The sequence below is a fragment of the Thermobia domestica genome, chromosome 5, assembly GCF_964235325.1.
Source record: "Thermobia domestica chromosome 5, izTheDome1.hap1.1, whole genome shotgun sequence".
NCBI lineage: Eukaryota > Metazoa > Arthropoda > Insecta > Zygentoma > Lepismatidae > Thermobia > Thermobia domestica.
In genome coordinates, this window is record NC_137458.1 from 12,290,752 (window position 1) to 12,318,533 (window position 27,782).

The following is a 27,782-nucleotide window of genomic DNA, read 5'->3' on the forward strand; positions in this document are numbered from 1 at the left end:
CACCTAGTTGAACGTGAGCTATCTGGGTGGCCATAGCTTTTGGAGGCTATAGCGCCAGCAAGTTTAATTTCAAAACTTCTTAGCAAATTTCATTAGTATTTCAATATTGTGTAACAAAACAAAAGTGAAAAGAATGTAATTTCTTACTTATCTGATTCTCTCGCAACTAGCTTCATCTTTTTTTTTTTTTTTTTTTTTTTTTTTGCGGTGGAGCTCCTTCATGGCTAAGTGGTCAGCGTACGCGCCTTTGGCGTGGGAGATCCGGGTTTGATTACCGGCTGGAACCCATGTGTGTGTGTGTGTGTGGTTCCACGTTAATCAGCAGCTCCTGTCTCATATAGCCTCGCTCATGAAAGGGACGTTAAACTCAAAATCAACTCAACTCAATTTTTTGTGACGATGCATTACTTCGTGACAAAATGTTATTAAGAAGAATTCAATCACAAATGAATCGCTGATTTGAGAAACGTCATAAGTCAATACTGTCAATAATGCCATAAGTCAATGGTTTGTGACGTTCCTCAACTCAGAGACACTTGCTTCAGCTCGATATTGCACGAACTAAGAGCCTGACTTCGCACAACTGTGTAGCTATCCTTCAAGGATCAAAGTAAACTCATTTTCGGCATATGGCTGACTTATGACGTTTCTCAAATCAGTGATTGAAATAAAGAAGAGCGTATTAAGATGTAAAGACAAAGACAGATGACCAACTTTTTGTATGAAAGAGAAATTGTTCTAAATCATTTTCGTGTTGTGTCCTTTTTTTCGGCCATTTTGTGGATTATCCGCGGAATTAACTTATGCGCGGTTGGTGTGGTACTCAATTCAGTGGATAATCGGGAGTGTAATGTATAGCTTATATATGCACATACTTTTTTTTTTAAAAAAAGTAGACCTACATCATATTGAAAGAAAAATATTTGGAGACTTGAAACTGCTCTGCAACGTTGCATTTTTCAAGTTCCTTTTTTCTGTTCAGTAAATTTAAAAACTAAAATTTCTTTTAATTTACTCTTTGCGCACGCGTCACGCAGCCAGTAAAGTGTATTTTTGGCAGTGTTTACCAGCTTGAAGTTTCCCTCCTAAAGGTTGGGAGAAAAGTCATCCTAAGGAAGACATTTAGGGGAAGCTAATTTTTCAACGGACTCTTCTGGAGGATGGGGATGAATTTTTCTACCTCATATTTGTTTTCAATCCTAGCTCATCTTTGAGGACATAGATAGGCTCGTTTTATATCTAAGACTATTTGTAAACGATTTATCTTAACAATACCTCAACTATTGTATTAAGTGCTTTTTACTAAAGATATACCACATTCACTTGACACCTAATCTTCCCTTCCGAGCGCTGCTATCGGCTGAAGGAATTCCACTCCCTTTCGCTAAGGATCTCTCGCTTAGCAATAACTGAACCCTTATTGGCTCAACGCGTGGGTGTGTCGAGGGTGTGAGCTTTAGTTCGCATTTTTGCCACGGCTCAAGACATTTTGGTAGCACTATAGTCTAGTGGCCAGCGCACTTGCCTTTGGTGTACATGACTCCTGGTTTAATTCCCGGTGGAAGACACATTAATTTTACCAGTCATTAGGTCTTTGTTTGATGAAAATTCATTTCATATTCAACAAGATGGCGTCCTGCCGTACTTTTATGCAGATGTACGCTCCTACCTGGATAACAGTACCGGGACGTTGGGTTGAGTACACCATGCGTTCACCTCATTTAAGCATCTAATTTTTTACTTGTGGAGGATCTCAAGAATGTAGCGTACATGTACAGTAAGAATCAACGCCCACCAAGTGAACTGCGCTATAAAATTGAAATTACTTGTAAAGGAACCCTTGTGATTTCTCTGGAAGATGTCGCCTGGAATGTAAAGCATTGTGCTCAACAGTGTTTCAAGTAAGGTGGTTTGTAGTTTGAGCACTTATTGTAATTGCACCAATAAATTGTTTGTATGTTTAACTTTTCTCTCTGTATTGTTGTAATACTCACAGTAACATAGCACCATTCCCAGAGATGAAGTAGGTCATGGGTCAAGATTTGTGAGTGGGTCAACACGACACGACCCACTGCGAGTAGCATTTTATATTATTTTTGTCTTTCTTTACTTTAGTTGGATTTGAGATTGAAATTTCATCCTATTTTCCACTGCAAAGTATCTGTAATTCAACAAGCAAATAATTATATATGATAATTAAATTGAAAATCATCGTAATATGCCCCATGACAAACACTTTACCATTTTATATCGTAAAGGTCAGATCCACAGAGCGGTATTGTAACAGAGCGATATTTGAGCGATTAACCGTAGAAATTCAAACTCCGATTAGTGATAATTTCACAGCCTTGTTTTATTACAAGTGTAAATAAACTCTTTAGTCAGTGGTGACGGTGGGTGGTGGGTGGGGAGTCAGTGTGTTATGGGTCAAATTTTCATTGACCACGCCATCTCTGACCTATTCCAAAGTGTGTATACATTTTTTTTAACAGCCCGGCATATGTAAAGTAAAATAGTGAAGTATTTTTCCGAGTATGTGGAAACTGGCTTATCAATAACTACATGGAAGGACTGGGAAATCAAACTTCTAACCCTCCGTTCTAACGGTATACCTGACGACTAACAATGAAGCTTGGAACTTAGAGAATTTCTTTTGAAATTCGAACTGGAAGAGACATTCCAGAAATAGAACTAAAATCGGAAGGAAAGAACGAACAATGGCTACAGACTTTGATATAAGGAATTCAAAGGAAAATAGAGAAAGAAAGAAAGAAGATAAAGTAGGAACTGGGAGAAAATAGAAGAAAATTCCAGTTTTCGACATATTCTTTGGCTGCACCATTAGCAGGATGTCACACAATTCTTTCCCTTGGCAAAGCCAACCAATACTTCCTTTTCGTCCTCTCCCCTTCTCTGCTGATTCAAACAGTGCCCAAAACTGAAAAGAAGAAGAAGAAATAAAAAAGGTCTCATTTTACCTTAACTGTCTCTTTTTAAATTATGGATGAACCACTTTCACGGTTAAAAAATTCATTTCATTTTCTCGCGTGAAGCATTATCCACAAGGAGATATAAATAAATTAGGTTACTTACGAGAGAAGAAAAGAACAAAATGTTTTGAAGAAAAAACAAATTACATAGATGCTTAAAACTGTCATGCGATGTTACATTCATTCTCAACTTAATGCCTTTCGAACTGTATCATTATATATGTAGTACACAGGCGCAGATTTAGGATCTGATATACGTTCATGTGTCTGTCCATTAGGACTATAGGATCAAAAGCCGTAACTGTCGTTTTATCCAACGTACATTTGGATCTCAAAGAGGTCCCTAGCCCCTGCAGTCCCCTTGGATGCACCAGTGAATTGACTTATGATAAACGTTTCATTGCTACCGACTGGTACAGATTTCTTTCAAGTAAGTGACTACACTGCTGCTGAGTTGTTGAGTTGAGTTTGAGTTTAACGTCTTTTTCAGAAGCGAGACCATATGAGACGGGACCTACTGATTAACATGGAATCCAAACCACATGAAGTCCCGTCTGGAATCGAACCCGGGGGCAATGCACTACTGCTGGTCGTTATAGTAGTTCTCTTAAGTACGTGGCTACACAGCTGCTGACTGCTATAGTAGCTCTATTAAGTACGTAATTATACACAGTTCTCATAAGTACGTGACTACACTGCTACTGATCGTTATAGTAGTTCTCGTAAGTACGTGGCTACACTGCTGCTGACTGCTATTGTAGTTCTCCTAAGTTCGTGACTGCACTGCTGCTGACTGCTACAGCAGTTCTCATAAGTACGTGACTATACTGCTAGTGATTGTTATAGTAATTCTCTTAAGTACTTGACAACACAGCTGCTGATCGTTATAGTAGTTCTCTTAAGTATGTGACAACACAGCTGCTGTCTGCTATATTAGCTCTCTTAAGTACGTGGCTACACAGCTGCTGACTGCTATAGTAGCTCTCTTAAGTTCGTGACTACACTGCTACAGATCGTTATTGTAGTTCTCGTAATTACGTGACAACACAGCCTGTGTCTGCTATATAGCTCTGTTAAGTACGTGACAAAACAGCTGCTGTCTGCTATATTAGCTCTCTTAAGTACGTGACAACACAGTCTGTGTCTGCTATAGTAGTTCTCTTAAGTACGTGACTGCAATGCTGCTGACTACTTTAACAGTTCTGCTAAGTACGAGACTGCACTGCTGTCAAGTGCTAAAGCAGTTCTCATTACTACGTGACATGCACTGCTGTTAACTACAGCAACAGTTGTCATAAATGTTTGACTGGATTACATCTGAGAGCCATAATTGAATTCCGCGCCGCGTTCCAATCGATCTCTTGAATGATATAGATCGATATTTTGGACAAGAAAAAACAGATCGATTGGAATGTGTGTCGAATTAAAGAATTGAACAATAACAGTCAGCAGCAGTGCATTCAGGTATTGACGAAAACTGCTACGGCAGTTGACAGCAATGAAAGGGGTACTAAATAGAGAATGAAAGACTCGTTGCCTCAATGATAGAACATTCATTTCTTATGCTAAGGATTACTGAATCGATTCCAAGTCATGCGAGTCTAAAGTGCATAGCGTGGCCGTGATTTTCTCGTATAGTATTCAAGACATGATGTGGAATAAAGGATTTCGTTTCATTTTTTCTTTTAAATTCATTTTTCATTAGTGGCTATCTCATTTCTGAAAATTCAGTCCGTTCAAATCCGAAGAATCATTCTCATGATGTGTTGTTGAGTGAAGGATATTTTCGACGTCTTGAAGTTACCTATATGAAAATAAATAATAGTATGGCATTCATGACTATTTTAATTTTCTTTATTTTCACTTTTGCAGCTGGTATTTGAACCAAGATATACTTATTGACGTAGATAATAAGCTGTGTGGCCACGTAATATTGATTCGAGATCTTTCGATTTACTGTAAAAAAAAAAATTAAAACATAAAACACCATTGAAACACTTTTAGTACAGATGTAGGGGAAATATATCAAGTAAGTGTTTATAAAGTGTGCTTCATGTGTTCTAAAGCGTTCATTCTCCAGAAACAGTATCTACTGTAGTATGACATATTTAAAACACTTCTTCTCGGCAAACACTTCGAAAACCAAGTGTGACATGCATTTTGCACATTTTGTACATACACCTGGGACCTGAACAACACAGTATCTAAAAGGGGTGAATATGTGTACTCTAGAAATGTTCAAAAAGTGTTAGTAATGTATTCAGTGTCCTACTGTGTCTAAAAGTAGATTCTGTATTTTTTTGCAGTGTTGTGAACAAAGACCGGTAACCGAAAGTCTATGCTTGATTGGTTAGTAGTAAAACCAAAAGCTCAGGGTTGTGAAATTCTTTCTTGATATTGGGTAGATACCTAAACGAAGCTAAAATTTTATGAATAATTAGTTAAGTATGCTGCCATATATTTTTTTAACACTTCTTCAGATTTCCATCTGATTTTGAATGCATGAGCTAGTGTTAATGTTTGAATCAATTTTAGCATTAAGTAATCTTATATGGGCTTATCATAAACAAAATTCGCAGCATTATTAGATATTTTAAAGGAAGAATCCATATTTTATATTTTATCATTTTTTTAAATATACATTTTTTTAAAAAAAAATTGATATTACTTGAACGAAAGTTTGCATAAAATGAAATTAGATTGAATTTTATGTAAGTATTGGTAAATCTCTGTTAATATTCAACTAACATTCATTAAAAAAAACTACATTTATATTGAAACACTTTGGTCTGAAACGGCCTTTCCTTCACTTTTATCCAGACGGTTATACCGTCTTTTCGATAAAGAAAGCCGATATTATCTATTTCACAATATTTTGATTGTCACTTTACTCGAATAATTAAGTCCTTAAATAATCATAAACGAACGCTAATCAAACTAAGCATAAACTACTTAATAGCGGACGCACTGGTTATGAGATAGAGGTACTGGTAAAGACGGTTGTCCAAATATTAGTTGAGACATAGTAATGTTTATTAAAAACTTATTATGGAGGTTTACTTTAGGTCTGCCAGAATATAATCACTACAAATATGGCATTTCTTGATATAAATGTAACCCTCATACCTTCAAGTGTCTATTTGCTACACAACTCCTTACCTGAGATTTACTTTAGAAGTGCATAAAGAAAATTACATTAAATGTAATATTTCTTAAAACAAATATTCTTCCTTTGTAAGGTTGTACATGTTGTGTTAGTTTTAGCTTAGGTCAACTTAATATGCGCATGTATACGAGGACTGTTTGACAAGTAGCTTTGGTTCGTGTACTAATAGATAGATGGCGCTAACGTCATCTATATAGGCCTATGTACTCATAAAGTTTACTTTCTACTAATAAATAATATGTGGTCTCAATTCATTCTGTGAAAATGGGATAAAATTCGAATTCGTAGTCAGCCCGGTAGCCAGCCCAAAACTGTGAGGGGGCCGGCAGAATTTAGTGGGGTCCCGATCCAACCATATTATAGTTCATCACCATATTATAGTTCATTTGTAAGCCTACCGGGAAAATTTTAGGGGGCAGTAAAAATTTAGGGGGTCCGGCCCCACTAGACCCCCTGGATACGAGCCTGTTTGTATTGTGATTCAATTCTTTTTTCTGAATACAAAAACAGTGTAGAAAATTCATAAGGGATTTATCAATATTTGATGATTCATCCTCTTCCTATAAAGCTGTTCGATTTTGGGTAAAAAAAAAAATCAAGAATGGAAGAAGGAACATTGCAAATTCTCCTCGTCCTGGAGATTCGAAATAAGCTGTGATACGCGAAGGATGGTATGATAATTAAGTCCATGATCTGGTTTTAGTAGACAGACGAGTGAAAGTTCGTAGACTAGCAAAAACTACAAGCATATCAACTGAACGGGTTTACTTCATTTTGCATAATGAATTGCACATGGAAAAACTTTGCGCAAGATAGATGTCGCGTTTACTCACTTCAGAGCAGGGAAAAAGCAGTGTCGCTGTCAAAAAATTGTCAAGCTGCAATTTGAACTGCTTTCGCATCGTCTTTTTACTAGGTATAGCTCTCTTGAACTATCATTTATTCCCGAATCTCAAAAAATCATTGGTAGGACGAAATTTTTGAGTCAAATGAAGGGGTCATACAAGAAGTAAATGAGCAGGTCCTATTTTGAAAGCCTCGATGAAACTCATTTCCGAGAAAGAATAGCGAAGCTGGAGAAGCATTGGGATAACTGTATTGAACTGTAGGCAGAAAGTATATTTAAAAATTGTCAAACCAAGTAACTTATCATACCACCCTTTTAGGTTAGACCAAGATTAGGTCGGATAAATAAAACCAGATGGGTTAGGCTAGATTTGTTTAGGGTAGTTTATTTTATATTTTGGTAATTGTAGTTTCAGTTAGCTATGGCTAGATTAGTTTCAGTAAAGTTTTGATTATATTACCTTTCCTTTGGGGAGTGTTATTTAGATTAGCTTAGCATTGGTTAATATGTCGACATTAGCTTAGTTAAGTTCAACTTAGATCAGGTATACTTCGGTTACCTGTTTAGCCTATCTTTGGTGATTATATGGATAGCTTCTCCTAGATTAGTTTATGTTTGATTAATAAAGTTATTCGTAGATTAGCTTTCTTTTGCTGAATAATGCTCAAATTAGTTCTGGTTAGGTTAGTTTAGACGCGCACAGCTTAGATTACCTTCTGTTAGCTAAGTTTAGTTCATATCAAATTAACTTTAGTAAGTATATTTTAGGTTGGTTTTGCTTAGTTGTGTTAACATTGTTTAGCTTAACTTTTACTATTTTTCGACAGTATAATGCACTACTTTTGTATACAACATACATTGGTACCATGGGTTACGAACTTAATCCGTACCAAGACGTTGTTTGTGAAGTGAAATAATTTGCGAATCGAAATAATTTTTACCATTGATATTAGTGCAAATCCAATGAGTCCGTTCGCCCGCCCAAAAATTATCGGTTATTTATTTATTATTATTTTTACTTGCTTATGGAAGAATACATCTGCAGCAAAAATACACATATACAGTAGGCCTAATATGGAATGTATACAGTATTACTTTACCTTTGTGACTGATAGTTGCTGGTACAGGTAGATGGAAGAGAGGAAGGATGAGCCATAATGAAGGGTAATTTAATGAACAAACAAACAAAAAAGTATATAGAACTATGTAACGACAACAATGTTCATAGCTCGTAAACCTACAATTGTTGCTGCTAGCGAGCAGAAAACATGGCGCCAAAGTCATGTATGCACGTTCGTGTTTACACGGATTGACATTGTTTACGGATTGACTCAAATAGGCTTGACCGGGACAAGTCTTGGTTTTGCGGGGTCGTCCCGGTGTTCCGGGCGGTTTCGTATTTTGTCCTGGTTAGACGGAGTAATTTAGTTTCTACTCGCAAAGTTATTTCACAACTTGTAGCACTATTTCTATACATAAGTTTAATGGAAGAGTCAACAGGGAGTAGAGATGCGCACGAGACGAGTCGAGACAGGATTTTCCTGACAAAATTCGAGTCGAGACATGTCTCTTCCAATAGTGAAATATACATTTTTTTGAGTCGAGACATCACTTTTACAGCACATTTTCGAGACGAGACAGCCACAAATCTTGTCTCGTGCGCATCCCTAACAGGGAGAGCACTAATGCTCTGCTAAATGAACTTTACTATTACTTGCAGTGAATTATTTAATAAAATAAAGAACATTAAGTGCTTTTTAAAGAGAGATTCATTCGAGTGAAGAGGCTAAGCTTGAGTAATGTGTAATAGTTCTCCCTTTCCTCCTTGTTTTGCGGATGTTAAAAGAGTTAAATTTTGTCTTGCTATTTTTTTTTTATGTATATATTTCAGGAGAAACAAGTCTTGAGAGAAATTGAATTGCTTGAGAAGTTAAAACACCAAATTTGATTACTAAACAGCAAATTTTGAGACTAAAACACCTCGGATTGATTTCTATATTATTATTATTATTATTATTATTATTATTATTATTATTATTATTATTATTATTATTATTATTATTATTTACTACGAATCAAACTAGTGCCTTTGTACATACTACCGGTAGTATTTATGTAGTGTAAATTTCTTTTGAATTCGGAGTGGAGTTTAAGAATACATCTTATATTAGAACTTTGAAAAATGTGCACTATGAATTTTCATTCTGCATGCATCTTGTTAAGTTGAGGATTTATCACGAGAGTTTTTTGTTCAAATATTGACATTAATAATATCTCGGTTTTGAGCTTCAGAAATCTGGTAAGTCTAAATCAAAGTTTGTTCGCAAATTATTTTTGTGGTCAGATTTGTTCGTGACTAGAGACGTATGTGAACCAAGGTACCACTGTACTCTGAAATTTCTTCTGGTTCTAAAGACCATCATGCCACAACTTGAAAATGACTGTTTAAGACACCAGCACCAATCTCCTTTTAAATCAAAACTAGACTTTATTGATTGTTTCATAAGATAAATCTGTGCGAATCAGTGTTGCCAGACCGATCAGTTAGAAAAGCAGAAGACTCGAAGATTAAAAAACAGGAGAAAGCAGTAGACACATAAAGCGGCGGAATTTTAGTGCAAATGCAGGGGGAACAAAAAAAATGCCATTCTTAAGGGGCAGTGGACAAACAAGCAGTCCAGAATTCATTATTACTTTCATTTCAAAATAAAACAATACATACAAAAGATAAATTTGAATTTCAATTACTTCAAGATAAGTTTCATAAAGAAAATTTTATCTGATGATTAAGTAATCTTTTGGAGGTAAAAAGATCCTCATGCCCCCTTTACATTAATAATGTTTGATATATACGTGTGTGAAGTAAGACGTAGTGAAAGAGCAAAATGGGGTGGGAAAATGTCTTATCATGCACCTAGCGATAGTATAGCTATATGATACACTCACAGGTGATCATAAGACGATTTTTCGCTGACGATCGTGGAGAGGTGATCTAAGCCACTCTTCCAACCCAAGTCCCAATCTAAAATAACACATACTCGTAAATCTTACTGTTATAAAGATCGCCAACCATCATGCATATAGAAAATGACGTATAGTTGTATCCTTGTATTCATATTAAATACAGCAAACTTCTAGAACTATATGCTCTACGAAGCTTTGTGTATGTATACAGAGAAATTTCCTTTTTTATGTAAGAACTTCTCGAAGTAGAGTAAAAGCAGGAGATTGTTCAATTTTCATTTTCTTTCGCAGTAGATGAGTAGAACGTAGAAAAAGCAGGAGATCTCCTGCAAAATCAGTAGCTCTGGCAACACTGGTGCGAATACAAATTCAATCCTGACTAGAATAGCCTATTTTGTTTAGAAATGTATTTTAAACCTACAATTAGAAGTTTTGGCATGACTAAAGTACACTGATCTTATAATTCTGTTATTCTTCTTCCAAAACGTTTAAAAAGCTTTTATTTCAATCAAAACAATAAAACTTTTACAACAAGAAATTTCTAAACATTTTTATGTATAGGCGTAATAAATTTTGTTTTAAACTAATTACTTTGTATACAAGTGTCCATCTATCGGGTAAATTACATACACTTTTGTGATTTTATTTTATTAAAAATAATACACGTATAAAGTGACTATATGGGGAAACAAACCTGAGGATTTTTTTTACTAGTAGCAATCGAGGATTACACTAGGTGTTTCTTGTTTTTCTGTGTTTAACGAGTAAATTCAATCTATTTAGAAGAAAGACACTAGAAGCTATCCCAGATTAACATTTTTTTTTTTATTTTTGGAGGGGAGAATTGCCTTTCTATGTTGTGGGTGAAACCAGATTTTTTTCTTCCACGTGTGTTAACATTCAGAGTATTATGCGTAAGAGTGGAAAACTAGAGTGTTGGGAACTGTTTTGGTAGATATCGCAGATGAAACGTGTGTTAACATGTGTTGTTTTTCCTTTAATTCTCAGAGGGAATATACAATTGTGATTCACACCACGTTGATTAGCGTTCATATATGTATTTTATACCTATATAGAGTAACAATGTTTGAAACTGCTCAACCAATTTGGATAAAGCATTCAAAATCTATATTCGAAGCCATTTTAAACAATAAAGCGTCTCTATGCCAGAGAGTGGTGAATTCATACATTTTTCTTCAGTCTGAATGAGGATCTTTCGAGTGAAGGAGAGATTTTTTCCCTGTAACTATTATTACTTTTAGATTATTTAACACAAATATTCCAAATTTATCCTTGAAGGAATGTTTACCTTTCAAGGAAAGATAATTTGAATTTATCCTAAGAGGGCAGCTGTTTGTTTGTCTTCGAAATTTTACGGAAGATACAGTTAAAACATTAAACCAATTAGACGGTAAAATTTTGCTGTAAAAACTGTGCCCTTTTAACCTTGATATATTGATTCGCAAATTCGCTCTCAGCTCTCAAGAAGGAACTGTATCATCAGAGACATGCTAGAAGTTACGGTGGAAGGGAAAAGAGGGTGGGACAAAAGAAGCTTCAGTTGATGGACGGTATTGAAATCGAGAATTCGTAAGGGAGGACGAAGAGGTTAGCTGAAAACCGTGGTGTACAGAAGCTTTTCATTTTGTGACAAGTGACTTGTCAATAATGGCTGAATACCAATGATAATGGTGACTTCCTGATTTGGCAACTCTGAGAGCTTAGTCTCATTACACCAGTTAAGACGTTCTGCTCATCTGATAAATTTGCATAAGCTATACGTGCTCTCCATGCTTTGTTATAGTTTCTTTTTTAAAAAAAGAAAAACTGTCAGATGGAAACAACCAAAACTGTTGTAATGTTCTGATGCTCAACAGAATTTGGCCTTTTTTTTTTTTTGAATCTGTGTCTGTTAAATTTTTAAACTAAAATAAAGTGCTAAGTTATTGCAAGGTAAATGCCTACATGTTATTATAAAATTGCAAGTGACTATGTGACTCTTAATCTCTTGAACCACCCTACCGATTTCGCTGGGAGTGTTTTTATTATGTCACTTTGACAATAGAACTTAGGGGAGGAGGAGGATGAGGCTAGTTATAAAAATTAAATAAAACTTAAGTTGAATCACTACCCGGAAGTCAGTACATATTTTAGCTCATTGCCTTAACTACTGCGCAATGAAACGTTACATATTATAAATATTGTACTATAAGATAGAGTAATGTTTCAGCTACAACACAAGACACTGATTCATTTGGTTGTGTCCCCGGATATCGAAGAATGTAGCAAATAAAAGAAAATATTTGATTCCTTTTACAATGAGCACACATGATGGCACTTACTGTAAGATCTTACAAGAAGTGCTCAGTTTTACGAAATGTTTATTTGTACTGTATGTGTGAATTATTTTAAAGTAACGATCTTATTACGAAATAGATATATTGTTTGACCGTTTTTCGTGTTATGTTTCATATTTTATTTAAATATTAATTTACATTTAAGGAAATAGATTTTGAGACGAAACTTGCGCAAAACGCCATAATGCGTTGTTGCTAAATTTGTACGTTTAATTCCTATATTCTAGCCTTGCTGTTCTAGAAGCGGAACTTAGCTGTGCATTGTGGTAAGGGTCGAAAACTAATTTCTCCAGTAAATATCCAAACAGAATTCCATGATTACTTCCTTTATTATTTGGCATCAGTAAACACTCGACACTATCTGGCAACGCCCCATTATTTAAGCAGCGTTTAGCATAGCACTGGGAACACCTAGTGATCTACTTTAATAACTCTTGAACCAAACGACCTATCGATCAATTTTTTAACATAGATGAGGTTCGAGCCTGGGATGTTTTCTATCATTTTACTTTAACGGTACAATGTAGGAGAGGGGAAGATATATGTAAAAAAAAAAAAAAAAAAAAAAACATGAAAGTAACTGTCTTTGTGACTTCACTACTCTTGAACCACCCGACCGATCTCAATCAAAGTTTCAACGTCGATGAAGTTTGGACCTGGGGTGGTTTCTGTCATATCACTTTGACGGTGCAACTTAAGGGAAGGGGAGGGGAGCAGAAGTTTATAAATGTTCGAAAATCACCGATATTAGTGTTGAATCCTTAGTTTTCGGGGTAGGTGAGATAAACACTGACACTTTCGATGCTGTTTAAATCCAAATTCAGCCACACCACATGGGAGAGGTGGAGGGTTAAAAATGATCAAAAATGACCGATATCAAAGAGCACTTTAGTAATAATAAAAAGTGACTGACTAACGAAATATATTATTATTTCTTCTTATTTTAACCTAATGAAGCGAGTAATTGATACTAGTATAAACTATAAATAATACACTGATTTCTTTTCTTTTCAAATTTGTGGAAACCCATCTTCGTTGGACTTATTTACTGTCATAAAATAAGTATTGTACAATTCTAATTTTTCCTGATAAAAGCTTATTCTTTCATTATCATGTTTTATTGACAATATTTCCGTGTTTCAGCTTATACTAACATTCAAATATCTTTCTTTCCCTCACTATTTATCACAAACCTTTTTTAACTACCAAATCTGTCTTTTAATATTTGCCTGATTTCTTAATGGCGAATCCTAAGATGCACTTTTAACGTATTGTCTTGTAATAATTGATCTTCCCCGCTTTTCTTTGACCTTTGACCTGGTTAACCTTGGACGTTTTCTTTATAATTAAGTGAGTCTTTAGCATTTCATTTTTTAAAAAAAAGTGTTTGAAAAAAATAACATTTTGGTGTATAATGCTTAACCGTTAATACCATTCTTTGTTTGTTTGTTAATATACTGGCGTTGTTATCTGTTCTCTTTCATAAGCAAGCACCTTTGATTTGTATTTTAATAATCTTCTTTCATTTATGTATATACGTATATACATACATAAATATTTTTACGTTTGAAAGTTTGGATTGTCTACACCTAAATCTTCAATAAACCTCACATCCAAAGGTTGTGTTTCCAAAGAACTAGATTTTTGGAGGCCAAAATACTGCTGATTCTGGTGACTGGATGGCGGCGTGTTTGTTCCTGTTGCCGATTGTGACTCAATAAGGCTTTTCTGTCTCCTGAACGAATTGAGGTTGATTTTCGGCTGATGGCAGCTTGTAGTCTCGATCTCGGCGTACGAGGGACCATTCAATCGCGTCACTCTTTTCAGTTTAACACCCGGATTGTCCTCTGTTAAAATTGCGCTGCACTGATAAGGGTACGCGCCGCCACTGTTATCGTCCCATGCTTTATAATGGTCCTCTAGTCGACTCCCAACAAGGGCACGCGCGAACGTCCCAGTATAAATAACTTTGGGACGCGGAATCGATTTATTCGCTGAATAATCTTCCAGTCTAAAGTTAGGATGAGGAGTTGGACACAAATCAAAACTTTTAGTGGGTCTACTTTTAATAAATCTTACGAGAGCAATGACCACAGTAGATATGATTATGAAAGCACATGCACCGCCAACAACTGTGTAGATTACAAGTTCAACGTCAATTTGTTGTGTAACGGGTGCTGGTTTCGGAGTAAGTTTTGAATACAAAGATATAACGCGAACAATTGTATACTCTTCACCCGAAAGTTCAAGTAACGTTGTGTTTCGCCCAGCCAACATCATCATTGCTTCGTCGACATCTCGAAGTTTTCTAATATTTACACTGACATTTACAAGCAACTGAGGGGTAAACATAACCTTATTAACCGAAATGTCGTCGTACTCCAAGGATAACCTAGCTGCTAAGTTTAGTTTTAAATACTTGACAAAGTCATCGTATCGCAACTTGACGATCGTTGTATTCCCGTTCAGGAAGAGAAGATAGGAGCGCAACAGTGGCGCCAGCGTGGGTGTAGTTGTAGTACCAGCATCTGTGACGTCAGTGGTTGATGATAACCATGATGACGAAAGACCATTGGAAGTGGCAGAAGCGAGGGTTGCAGTTGGAGGGAATGTTTCACTTTCGCTCAATTCCTTCCTATGTTCTCCCTCCTCCTCTTCTTCCTGGGCGTCAGTGTTATCGATAAACGTATGCGCTGGATGAATCGGAGTTCCTTTAGGATGTGTAGTACCTTCGGGTGTCCATAAATCGTTCATAACGTTGGAAGATACGTCGTTTGTAAAAATTTCTGGATAAGTGACTTTCGTTCCTAGCAGGGCGTCATCTTTCATCATTTTGCTCGTTTTCACTTCCTGGTCTCTTGCTGGCGTTGCAAATGTCGGTGAAGATGTTGGCAGTGCTTCAATCTCAACGATGGTTGTTGAAAATGTTGATTTGCCCTCATCTTCAAAGCTTGGAAAGCTTCCTGACGGCCAACGAGTTTGTGTTTCAATAACTGTATTGTCACTGGATTCAGAAATGGAGGAAGAGGAACCAAGGATGTCACCATTTTTAGTGGCTACAGAAAAGGGGTCATCTTTGGTGAATGTATCAGAATTAGAGTCCATTATATTGGAATCTGCAGAAGTTGTGAGGGAATTTACTGAAGAACTAGGAAGAGCACTGCTATCATGAGTATTTGTGTCGGACATATCTGTCTTGGCAAAGGTTCCAGAATCTGAGTGAGAAATATCCATTACGCTGGAAGCTGACAAAGTCGTGAAATAATTTATGGATGAAGAGGAACTTTCATCTGAAGAACTGGAAGACATCGAAAAAGTTGGAGATTCATCTACAGGCTCTAATCTATTGGACGTGTAAGAATCGGTGCCTATGGATGTGATATGATTTTTGGTAAACCATTGATCCGTTTGTTGATGATCAAACGTTTCTTTTAGCGTCGGTGTCATATCTGGTAAGACGAAACTGGAAGTTGCTTCTGGAGTTCCTTGCACTCCATCAGGTGCTGTCGGTCTATCTTCAGCTGCTCCTGGTGGAATGGTGGTTTGGTACCTTGTTTCGAATGATTCTTCTATCAGGAATAAAGGCGATAGTGATGATAGAGGTTCTTTGTGTATATTGCTACCATCTGCAGTAGGCGTTTCTTCCCTAAGGAGTCCAGATATTGTTGCTTCCGAAGTATGTAGATCATCGGCAACATCTGCAAAGATAAACAGAAAACATTTGCTTTAATATCATTTTAAACTTCATGTACACATTTATATACATTATATAATATACAGGGTGTTTCAAAAATAACACCAATAACGTTTGGGAGGTGATTCCTAACACCAAGATAAGACAAAAAGTATAGACCAACCTGGGTGCAGAAGTCTGTCATTTCGGAGTTATAGGCTGCCGCAAACATAAAAAAAAAAGAATTTTAAACGTCCATAGCTCCAAAACTATGACACCTACCGTAGACGGGTCAAGACTTCACTTAGGAACTAGTATGTGCTCTATCCAAAAATACATGTTTCAGAATCCTAAGATACACACTAAGCAATTTTTGTAGAGGGAGTTTGGCTACGGGCATATAATTTGAAGTACTCTCCAACTACCTCTATAAAAATTGTTGCGGAAGTACTGCAGGATTCTCAAATGTTGGATATTTGGATAGGACACATACTAGTTCCCAAGTAAAGTCTTGACCCGATTACGGTAAGTCCCATAGTTTTGCAGCTATGAACTTCTAAATTTCATTTCTTCATGTTTTCAGAAGCCTATAACTCCGAAAGGAAGCATTTGTGCACCCACAATGGTCTATACTTTTTATCCTATCTTGATCTCAGGACTCACCTCCCAAACGCTGTCGATGATTTATGAAACACCCTGTATATACACGGGGTATCCCAGGAGGAAGGAGCTATATTTTAAGAAATGATAGTATGGGTGATTCTAAGCAAAAAGTTTCATATGAACATTGGTCCTAATCTCGATGGTTTGAGAGCAACAGGTAGTGAACAATTTTTGACTTCATGTTGCGTATTTTTCATCCTGTAATATTCTAAAGAGGTGAGGCATAGCGGATTTCAAAGGTGACGGATGACGTTTCCAAGTGTATGCAACATGTGGCAGAAGTGTCTTTGAAAAGAGGGTTATTAAGGGAAAGTTAAGATTATGTAAGGGAATTGGATGGCAACACTTATTCCCAAATTTCTCTCAATAACTTCCCTTCGAAAGAAATCACTGTTAGATGTTGCATACCATTAGAAAGGTCATTCCATCACCTTTCAAATCCGGTATGTATCTCTTCTGTAGAATAAATACAGGGTGAGTAGTAAGCATCATGAAGTCAAAAATGGTTCACAATCTGTAGGTCTCAAAACGTTGAGATTAGGACCCATATTTTTATGAACTTTTTTTTTTTGCTTAGAATCACCCATACTACCATTTTCCGAAGTATTGCCCTTCCTCCTGGGACACACATATATAAAATAACTTTAATGTCTTAAAATAATGGTTCCTAAATTTTAAAAATTAAAAATTATGAAGTATTTAGTCAGTTAAAATGAATTTTGGGATAAGTTGTACCAATCAACGTCTGCAGCGTAAGCAACAATCCTCAGTGCTACATAGAGTCACTCCTTTATAGAAAACTCAGACGCCTAAACTATTGTACGTAATTTATATTATTAATAAAAAATCAACAAAAGTGGGTGTTCAGCAAAGTATGTGTCAGTAAGAAAAGTTTGGGAACTACTGTCTTAACAAAAAATAGTGCACGCAGTGCCTCTATTATCGATACTTGATACTGATATTTACATTAAATACGTTATTTTTACCTCATTACTATAGCTACAGATTTGCTGTTTGCATAAATGAGATTCTTACGTTTTAGGTTTTTTTCTTTATTTTGTGAAATAATAGATTTTAACCATAAAATTTCCATTATAATCTGAGCTATCCTCAAGATGTACCAAAATTTTAAATCAAGTTGAAAAAAATAGTTTCAAAGTTCGTCAATTCTTTTTTAATTGGAGCTGCAAGTTAAACTTATATTGCTTTAAGATCATCAATGTATAATAATAATAATCCTTCCTAATACATATATAGATCTAAGACATCACATTTACGCGGTTCTTAGCGTTTCGGCTCTGCTTTATTTAGAAATATTTTGATTTACATAAGAGTTGGGCATACTTCTTAGACACAAACAGCAGAAGAATTTTTTAACATAGGACGTACTTATTCTTAAATAGTAAGAATAAAAACAAACTTCCATATAGGAACAATTTCCATTAATAGCGTCATTTCAGGTTGCCAAAGAGGGAGTTTGCCAAGTTTTCCCACCGACATAAGAGTTTCGCGTTTTTTTTTATTTTGTGGTATATTAGTATACAATTTATTAGACAAAAATTGTTTTTTAAACACAGGCAGGGGCAAATTGTCCTGTCCTTCTCAAATGGCGCCCGTGGTTACAATATTCTCAAATGTTAGAATAGAGACACGCTTTCACTACTGGCTAACTTGTTATATAAACGTTGTGGTGAATCAAGATCTATTATTCATTATTAGGTGCAAAGGCTGATGTAGCCCGAGGCAGGGAAGCTTAGGGCCCCCACTTTTTTTTAGTGACAAAAGGAATTTAAGCTACTACTTATATATGTTTGAAAGTTTATAGTAAACGCATGATATACCTATCATAATCTGGGGTCTGACTGTCCTCCAGTTTTTACCTTCTAGATCTACCGCTGATAAGGTGGAAATCAAATCTTTATTTTTCTTTGTTATTCAAGAAGGAAGGTAGAATGAATAATTGTACTTTAAAATTCTCTTCTACTATTTACAGTGTTTGACGTAACAAGCGTTTGTGTAATTGCTACAAGAGTTAACTAAGGAATGAACTCTTTACAAAAGGTGTGGATAGACACAATTTTTTCACCATCGACAATATTCCAGAAATCTAGATTATCTGGAGAAGAATTAGAGTGCACGTGTAGGAATATCACTTTAAGATTAGTTAACCCTTTTGGGATTTTGGATTTTTAATGTAAATTTTTAGACTTTCAGTCAAGCAGCTATTGCATCATTATTATTTAACCTAGGATTATGGTGAGTACCTCATTCTTTTCAGGATAAAGGAACCTTTCAAACGGTACCATTAGCAAACACAATCAATTAAACCTTCTTCCTTTCTTAAGTTTGTGTTTAAATAGAGAGTGGATTTTCAACTGAGGATCAGTGCCTTCAAAGTAAACTATGTTAAGGAAATTGTAGAAGGGGGAGGAGAGAGAAGGGGGTAGAAAGAAGCCATAACACGTGTACTCTCTTTGATGCTCATGTCTACGACATATATATGTGTTCTTGGGTCCCATAAAACCTTTTAAGCAGCATTTGCGAGAGAACAAAATCAGCCTTTTTCAATCTTACTCTTGAAGGCCAAAACAAATGACGTCATGACTCCCAACAACTTGACGAGCTCCTTCTGAAAATACACGTGACCTGTATCGCATTGTATGTACGATTGAACAATAGAAAATCTAACAGTAATAGTTGTTATATAAGCATTTTAAAACAATACACACGTATGAGAATATACCATAAATGTCGAAAGGGTTAAACTCAATCACATCAGGAAAAATGTTGTATAAAACATTAAGGAAAGTCAAGGAGACAAATTAATAAAGGTTATCTAGGATCTTCACTAACTAGGTACGTAATAGTCGTCACTAGGGCATGTAGTTTGATTCTTTAATTTCTATATCTTGGAAAAACTTAGAGTAGTCATTGTTCTCCCAACGTCGTGCTTGAACTAAGCCCGCACAATCAAACGATAGGGAGTGTTTATCATATTCTAAAGGCGTAATTAAACAAATAAGGTATGAACTCAGTGCTACCCGGACAGGAACTAGAGACCGTTTTCAAAGTAACGTTGAAGCAATCTTAAAGGAAGACAAACCAATCATCAGAGATCCAAAGTGAATGAGAAAATCTGTTTACATACAGTGATTCAATCAGCACATAATCAAACACAAAACAACCAATACAAAGCAGAAACATTACATAATCTTGAAACACAAGTTTGTTTTCCTAATTTATTGTATGAGCTTACCAACCTTCTGTTGGTACAGGTTAAATGTTTGGCTCTTGTAAATGTTTATTTAAATTATATCTCTCGCTATATAAGCTCACAAGACACATTTTCAACATTAACTATTTAGAATGTATTATCTCTCCTTACCTGCCTGGCATATAATAACCACTATAATTAGAAATTTAATCATTGTGTTCTACGAGGGGTGTCTAATAAGTTATCTATTTAAACAGGAAGGAATGCAGATAGGTTCACCTGGTCATCACTGTTTTTCGATGTAGTTCCAATGGAGGCCTTTATAATAATAATAATCAATGATGGGTGCAATAGAGGGGCGTCCAATAAGTTATCTATCTACACAGGAAGGAATGCAGATAGGCTCACCTGGTCACTGTTTTTCGATGTAGTCCCCATGTAAATCTATGCACCGTCGCTACTTCGTGGGCAACGAAGAAATCCGAGAGGAAAAAAAACTCTGTCATGGCTTGCAAACCACTGGAAAACAGCCTGTTGGACCTGTCACCAGTTGAGCCAGGAATTTGTGCTGGTTCTCCTCAAAGAAATCCAAAAAGTCTTGGGACAGCTGCATCCCGCACTGCTTTTCAAACACAAATACTTTGTTCACGGCCACTGCATTACTCCGACCAACCACAAATTGCGCAGCGGTGTTCCCCAGAGTGGCCTTGGCGTGTGTGTCAGCTATCATTATGCTCCGCCCCTCCCTTCCTGTCTAGGTAGATAACTTACTGGACGCTCCTCGTAGATTTAACCATTTAAATGTGATAATATGTTTAAAAAAACACCATCATAGCAAAACTCGGCAGGATGAACCGAAAGCATGGATAGGTAAGGAATACAAAAAGAAAAAATTAGTTGCGAAGCTATACGAGACCCATAGTTATGCCAAGGTGCCCAATTTTACATTCCTCAATCAGTGCTGCGGGGCGCGGTGACTCAGTGGTAGAGCGTTCATCTCCGGTGCTTGGGGTCCCTGGTTCGATCCCAGCTTGCGCCGTGTGGACTTTGTTGCGGACAAACAAAGTGCTCGTGGGTTTTCTCGAGGTTCTCCCGTTTCCTCCCATTTTCTTCATTTCACTCATTTCTCATGATCACCGTCTCCTTTAGCCTAACCGGCATAACTGTGGGACGTAAAACTTAAAGATTTCATTTCATTTTTCAATTAGTGCTACTATCAACACGATAGATCAAATTAATAAGTCAGTACACCTGAACTTAGAAAATGTGGCCAAATCAGGGAATTTTGAAAGATTATGCGGACTGAAATTTTTATTCTCAAAATACGGATGTAACCGCATAAATGTTGACGTATGATGATATATAGTAGAATATACACAGAGCAACAGCCGGCCAGTGGGTCAGTTCCGGTCCATTGAATTTTATCCGAACCGCCTGACCCGTTATTGAAAATGTATTTTTGACGTAATCTTTTAAGCTGAACTGAATTTTTTTCCCGGATAATTGATGTCCACCTTGAAAATATTCTCCGTATTGGAACTTCCAGTGCATCACTGAACATTAGAGACTAGTCTAGATCATAAAGGGTCAAATTTCCCAATTAAAATGGTAAATGGATAGTTTTTTCTATATTTCTTTAGTAAGCAAATACGTATGCTGGTTTCCGTCATAACAGTTCTTGTGTCCCTATGTGGCCAAATAATAACAATTGCTTTTGGCGTAGGTTCAAACCCGCTCCAAGGAGTGTTCTTTATTTTTTTAAAAAAAAAAATTCATAACACTTTTATTATTAACATCATTAAAATAAGATAAAACTAATACTCATTTAACCTTGTACATAACATATAATGCTTAAAAAGTGATTTCTTTACGTTACGAAACATAGCGGCAGCGGGCGAAAGGGGTTAGAAGCACCGCAGGGCTCGTTTCGTTCCACCTTTATTCCTATGATAATACCACATGATATTACGTCACACTCGAAAAAAAAATGAAATGAAATCTTCGAGTTTTATGTCCCACGGTTCTGCCGGTTAGGCTAAAGAAGACGGTGATGATGAGTAATGAATGAAATGGTGGAAAGAAGAAAGTGGGGGGAAATGGGAGAACCCCAAGAAAACCCACGCACACGGTGTTTGTCCACCACAAAGTACGTCACACTCGAGTGGTCCAACTTCGAACATCACCCGCTTCCTTGTGACCAAAATGCATATATTTTTTAAGGGTAGCGTTCAAGGGCGTCCATCAGGGGTGCAAGGTGGGGTGCTTGCCCCCTAGAGGAAATTGTACTTCGGAATATCGATAACCCAATAGAATTTTTTGCATTAGTTACAGCAAAATTTGAACCTATATTTGAAATGTCGCGTATACTCCCTGTTATTTAACCCCCCCCTTGGAAACCACAATATGGGCGCTCTTGGTAGCGCTTGAAAATAATATGCCTCTCATGTTCTTACGAAATGTAACGTAAACATAATATTTTAATTTCTATCAATGCACAAAGCGGCAATTTTCTTCTATTACTATAATACACAATACATGCACCAGAAGATTTAGACAATCGCAAACTGCAACCAATAAGAAACGTGTATTTAGTTCCTATGGCTAGGGTCGTTCGTGGAAAAAAATTATTATCATTTTTTATATTGAAAATTAACAAGGAGGGAACGAAAAGCACCTTTCTAAGAGAACTTAAATAACTCGGAAAAATCATTCCAATCACACTGACAGAAATACAACATTTGGATTACCATTTCAGCAAACCTGTTCACATAAATCACAAACATTATGATAACTGAACTATAAATGCCCAATTATATTTCCCGTGGCATGTTACGAAAACAGGTTTTTAAGCTGACATCTATCGTTGACACTGAGCAACCAATTGACACAAACAGCATTCGACATGAATACAGACATTACATTGTATTTGTGGGCGATGTGAGAGCAGTATTTTTCCAACGATCTATAATTTCGTGGTAGTTAAATAACAGGTGTCGGTACTAACAAACTTCTGTGTGTGTGAGAGATTGGTGTGTATGTAGACTTGTTTTTTTTTTTTTTTTTCAAAAAGAAAATTTTATGGTAGGAGAAGCAGTAAAATACATTCAACAGAGCGTGAAAACTGAAAATGATTGCGGTGTAATTGGAACCCATTTTCTTCAGGGAGTGATCAACTGTTTTGTGTGGTCTAAAACGAAGTCTCTAGTAAATGAGATATTGATTTTTCTAACAAGAAAGCCTTCTAAAAACCACAGCAAATAAAGAAAAAAGGTAAAAGCGTTATATTAGAGAAAAATTTTCTAGAAATAGAACAAAAAAAGAAAAAAAAATAACTAGAAATAAAAAGAGAGGATTGACTTGTAACGGTATTGTATTTGCTGGGATCGTTAGTGAACAAGACGACATGTAACTATATACGACAGATATGGCGGAAAGAAAATACCAGGATTTTCCACAACGACAAAACTGATTTTATTATCAGTTTTTTTTTTATGTCATGGTATTAACCGAAAAGACAGTGCCGGTGGAAGCGACGTTTATAACAGGGTGACAGAGAATGGGAAGCGAAGAGTAGTATGGGCTTTGTCAGCATAATTACACGAGGCAGATACAACATCACGTTTTCTAGTATATAATCTCTTTGACGCATAACATTTGAACGTCGTTTTTTTGTTTTAAAATATATATGTATATATTGAAGACACGACACAATGAGTAACCGGAACTCGTGTGTTGGAAGCTGAAATTAAAGCCGCTAATTTGAAAGTCAAAAGCGGTTTGCCGTGAGATGTAACACATCCCACACAGAGGGGGATAAACTTGGTTTGCTCATAGTTTGGTGTATGTGTATCATTTACTGAATTGACAAAAAAAAAAAAAAAAAAAAAAAAAAAAATCATGTATAGGACTTCGGAGATAACTAGTTATCTTTTATATCATATTATTTATTTATAATATTGTCCTGTTTTAACTTTCCAACACTTAACGATTCCTTTCCATTTACATACTTTAAAGGCACCTTCAACATTTTTTATAAAGGACATACTAGAAGGTATGGTGGCAGGAAAAAGAGGGAGAGTATGAAAGAGGCAACAATTCATGGACGATATCAATACAGAAAAATCGTACGTGAAGACGAGGAGGTTAGCGGAAGATTCTGGAACATGGAAGGTTCTTAGTTGCGGCAACTAATCTGCCAATAATGGCAGAATACAAGGGCGCCCATCAGGGAGGGCAAGGTGGGGCGCTCGCCTCCCCTAGAGGAAATTGTACCCCGGAATATCGAAAACCCAATAGCATTTTTAGAATAGTTACAGCAAAATTTGAAACTATATTTGAAATGTCGCTTTTTCTTGCCTCCCTTAGAAACCACAACATGGGCGCCCTTGGCAGAATACCTATAATAATAATAATAATAATAATAATAATAATAATAATAATAATAATAATAATAATAATAATAATAATAATAATTATCATCATCATCATCAGCAGCAGCAGCAGCAGCAGCACTTTTATATTCACAATGTATTAAAATCTTCGTTGTTATGTTTATGATATTTTAACTTCCCGCTATTTACGTCACTTTATGTTGATCTTCGCCATAACAACCAGACGATGTTACAGAAATATTATTGAACTGGGCATGACAACGAAATTAATCATGGCCTCCGACTTCATTTCAAGACGATGCGAGGGTAATATTTTAAAATGTAACATTTGAAACATTTAATTTTTTTTTTTTAAATAAAGATTTGAGTGTGATCAGTTAATCAAATTACACAAAAAATAACTTTCCACCAACAATGGCGCATTTAAGGGGTGCTTTCGGGCTTAAAAGCCCGAAAATTTTATTATTTTAAAGTTAAATGAAATATCTTGCAGAATTTTCAAGTTTCCAGGAATAAAGTTAGCGAAGTCTCTCTGAAACAAAATCGTAAATACGCCACTGCCCACCAATAACCTTAGACCATGATTCGTAAGTAAATTTCAAAGTGCAAAATCGTTATGGTAACATATCAATTGGTTTTAATAATTAGCTATCAAGTTCCAAGTCCTAAATTTTGACACCAATGACCTTAGACTATGAGTTGTCTATAAGTTTTAAAGTGTTCAGATGATATATTAGGTCAAAATCCTCAAATTTGAATTTTGACATGTTTTTTACCCATAAAATGACACAAGTTAGACCATCCAAATTTACCAAAAAAAAATATATATATATATACTCGAGTCCTATAGAACAATTACAAAGTTTACTTTTGACAATTCCAAAATTTAAATGTGGGTCATATGTACCGTACTCCTCCTGAAATTTAATAAAAGTATGTCAAGATATTCATGTCGAATAAGGGACAATAAGATCCATATAATCATACAATACAATCTACCTTAGTGATCATTAAACACAACATTCAAAATTCGCACCTCAAAGCTAATTCATTTTCCTAACCAAAATTTAAAATTCACGCCAAATATGAAATGTTACTTTTGACAATTTTGTACCCATAGAACGGGATAAGCAGTATCAACCAAATTTACACAAGTATATATTCCAGTCCTAGAAAACATTTATCAATATATATATATATTTCTGACAATTTGCAAATTTAAAGAAGTGGGGCAATGTAACCCTACAAAATTTTGAGAAGCAGCATCAATTTACCCATGTTTCGCGAAAGAGAAATGACACTTGTACTCATTTATATAAAGCATATAATACTCTAAAACCTCATTAAAGATGACATAATAGATCAAAAATCTCCATATTTTGAAGTTTTGAAAATTTTTTACCCGTAAAAAGGAACAAGCAATACCAACCAAATTTACAGATTTTTATACTTGAGTTCTAGAGATCATTTATTATTTTGACAATTCCCAAATTTGAAGGGTGGTCCAATATACGTTTCCCAAATTTAAGAATAGTGCATCAATTAACCTATGGATATCATAAGAAAGGAAAAGGGCAGCTGCAGTCAACCGTATAGCCATATGTTGTTATCTAACAAGATGAACCAGGTCAATAACGGACCACAGGTAAGCACATGGTATAATGTGAATATTTTGGCATTTTTTTTTTTCAATGGAAGGGGACAAGTTGGACTACCCAAATTTACAAGGTTGTATATTCGAGTCCTAGAAAATATTTACCGAATGTTTTGCTTTTGGCTGTTCTCAAATTTATGGGGTGGACCAACACACCTCCCAAACTTTGACAAGGTATCATTAATGTATCTACGAAAGGAAGAAAGTGGATCCCCTTTCTAACCATATAACATGTTAAAGACTCATCAAAGAAAATAAATTAGCTTAATAACTCACTACGTAGTCAGTGACGTAACTTAGGGAGGCAAACGGGTCTTGCGCCGAATCGGGAGGGCGCAGAATTGGGTCAAAATGTTGGAGGAATGTTTTGGTTTGGTTGGTCAGCGGGTGCTAAAGCGAGTTCTTGCCCCGGGCGACAACTACCGTAGCTGCGTCGCTGCACGTAGTGAACACGTGACAATACTAACTAATATTTGTCAATTTTTTTTACACATAGAAGGAAATAAGCAGGATCACCCACATTTACAGAGTTCTATATTGGAATTCTAGAGAATATTTACCATTTTTTTTTACACAGTTCCCAAATTTAAGAGGCGAATCAATGTACTGATCCCATATTATTGGAGAGTGCGTCAATGTACACGTGTATTATGAAAGGAAATTCGTATCTATACTCTATTACACAACCATTTACGGTAATAAGGCCTCAACAAAGTCGATAAAATAGGTAAATAATAAATTTCAAATTTTGCATTTTTGCCATTTTTTTAATCCATAAAAGACAATGTGATGGACCAACTATACTTATAAAAGTACGTGCTCCAGTTTTATACTACCATACCAAATTTTTAGTTTTGTCAATTTTCAAAATTTACGGATGATCGTTCTATATAACCCTTTCAATCATGGGCGCCCGAAGGGTAGGGTAGGGTGGGGCCCGAGCCCCCCCCCCCCGGCTCACGAAAATTTATTAAATTTCAATATTTTCTTAATACAAATAAAAGATACCAAACGTAATTACCAACCAAGGATTTGAGCCCCCCTCTAGAAAATTTTCTTCGGGCGCCCATGCTCCCAATATCTACGAAGTGGAACAAGGTACCCTTTCCAAGATTTAGTAGAGTTGTCCTATGTACTCTTAGATTATTAACCGTGGATCATGGACCATGGTATCTGAGACACAGACCTAGGAGCACACAACTTACGTCAACCACTTCCAGTTTTCATCTGAATTTCCTGTAATTTGAAATTCAGAATGTACAACGAAACATACTTGTCTGGTAATACTATAGGCTTTCAAACGAAGAATTAATATTTACTTGCACACGCAGGACCGAACATAGGCAATTTGCCGCCCTTCCTTTCTCCAGAATGAATAAATCTTAAAAGCCACGATTTTAAGAATGCTACCCCAAAATGAAACACGAAAGGGAGGGATGAGCACTAGCATTTAGAAAGGCTTAAACACTACAAATACAATCTCGTTGTGTCTGTTTTTTTAATAATAATTTATTATGTTAGTGAATGATAAAGTAAACACATCTGCAGACGAAAGATGACAATCCTTTTTATAGAATTCAATATCATTTCTTGATTCTCCTTCTACATCAGTTGATTAAAACAAAAAATAAATAAATAAACAAACCATATTTTCACTTTTAATCATAAGGAACTTGTTTGTCACAAATACAATACTAGTTTTCACATCAAAACTATGATAACTAACTAAACGGAACAAGTGTTCGCTACTGTTCGAGAATTGAGTTCGTGTATTTGACAACAATCAAGCAATTCATGCTAGAATTTGTTTGACCATTTGCTTTAACACTGTCCATGTGACCTTAAACTAATGCGACCTAAACA

The 27,782-nt window shown here is 35.9% G+C and overlaps 1 protein-coding gene across 1 annotated transcript in view; it reads right to left on the reverse strand.

Annotated features, from left to right (window-relative positions):
* Positions 1 to 12,869: 12,869 nt before the first annotated feature.
* LOC145685721 (uncharacterized) overlaps positions 12,870 to 27,782 on the reverse strand; it is a 1,054,280-nt gene continuing 1,039,367 nt past the window's right edge. The window contains exon 4 of the mRNA XM_081758209.1: positions 12,870 to 16,022. Coding sequence (XP_081614335.1) covers positions 13,885 to 16,022 — 2,138 coding nt within the window. The 3' untranslated portion in view covers positions 12,870 to 13,884. The remainder of the gene's footprint in view (positions 16,023 to 27,782) is intronic.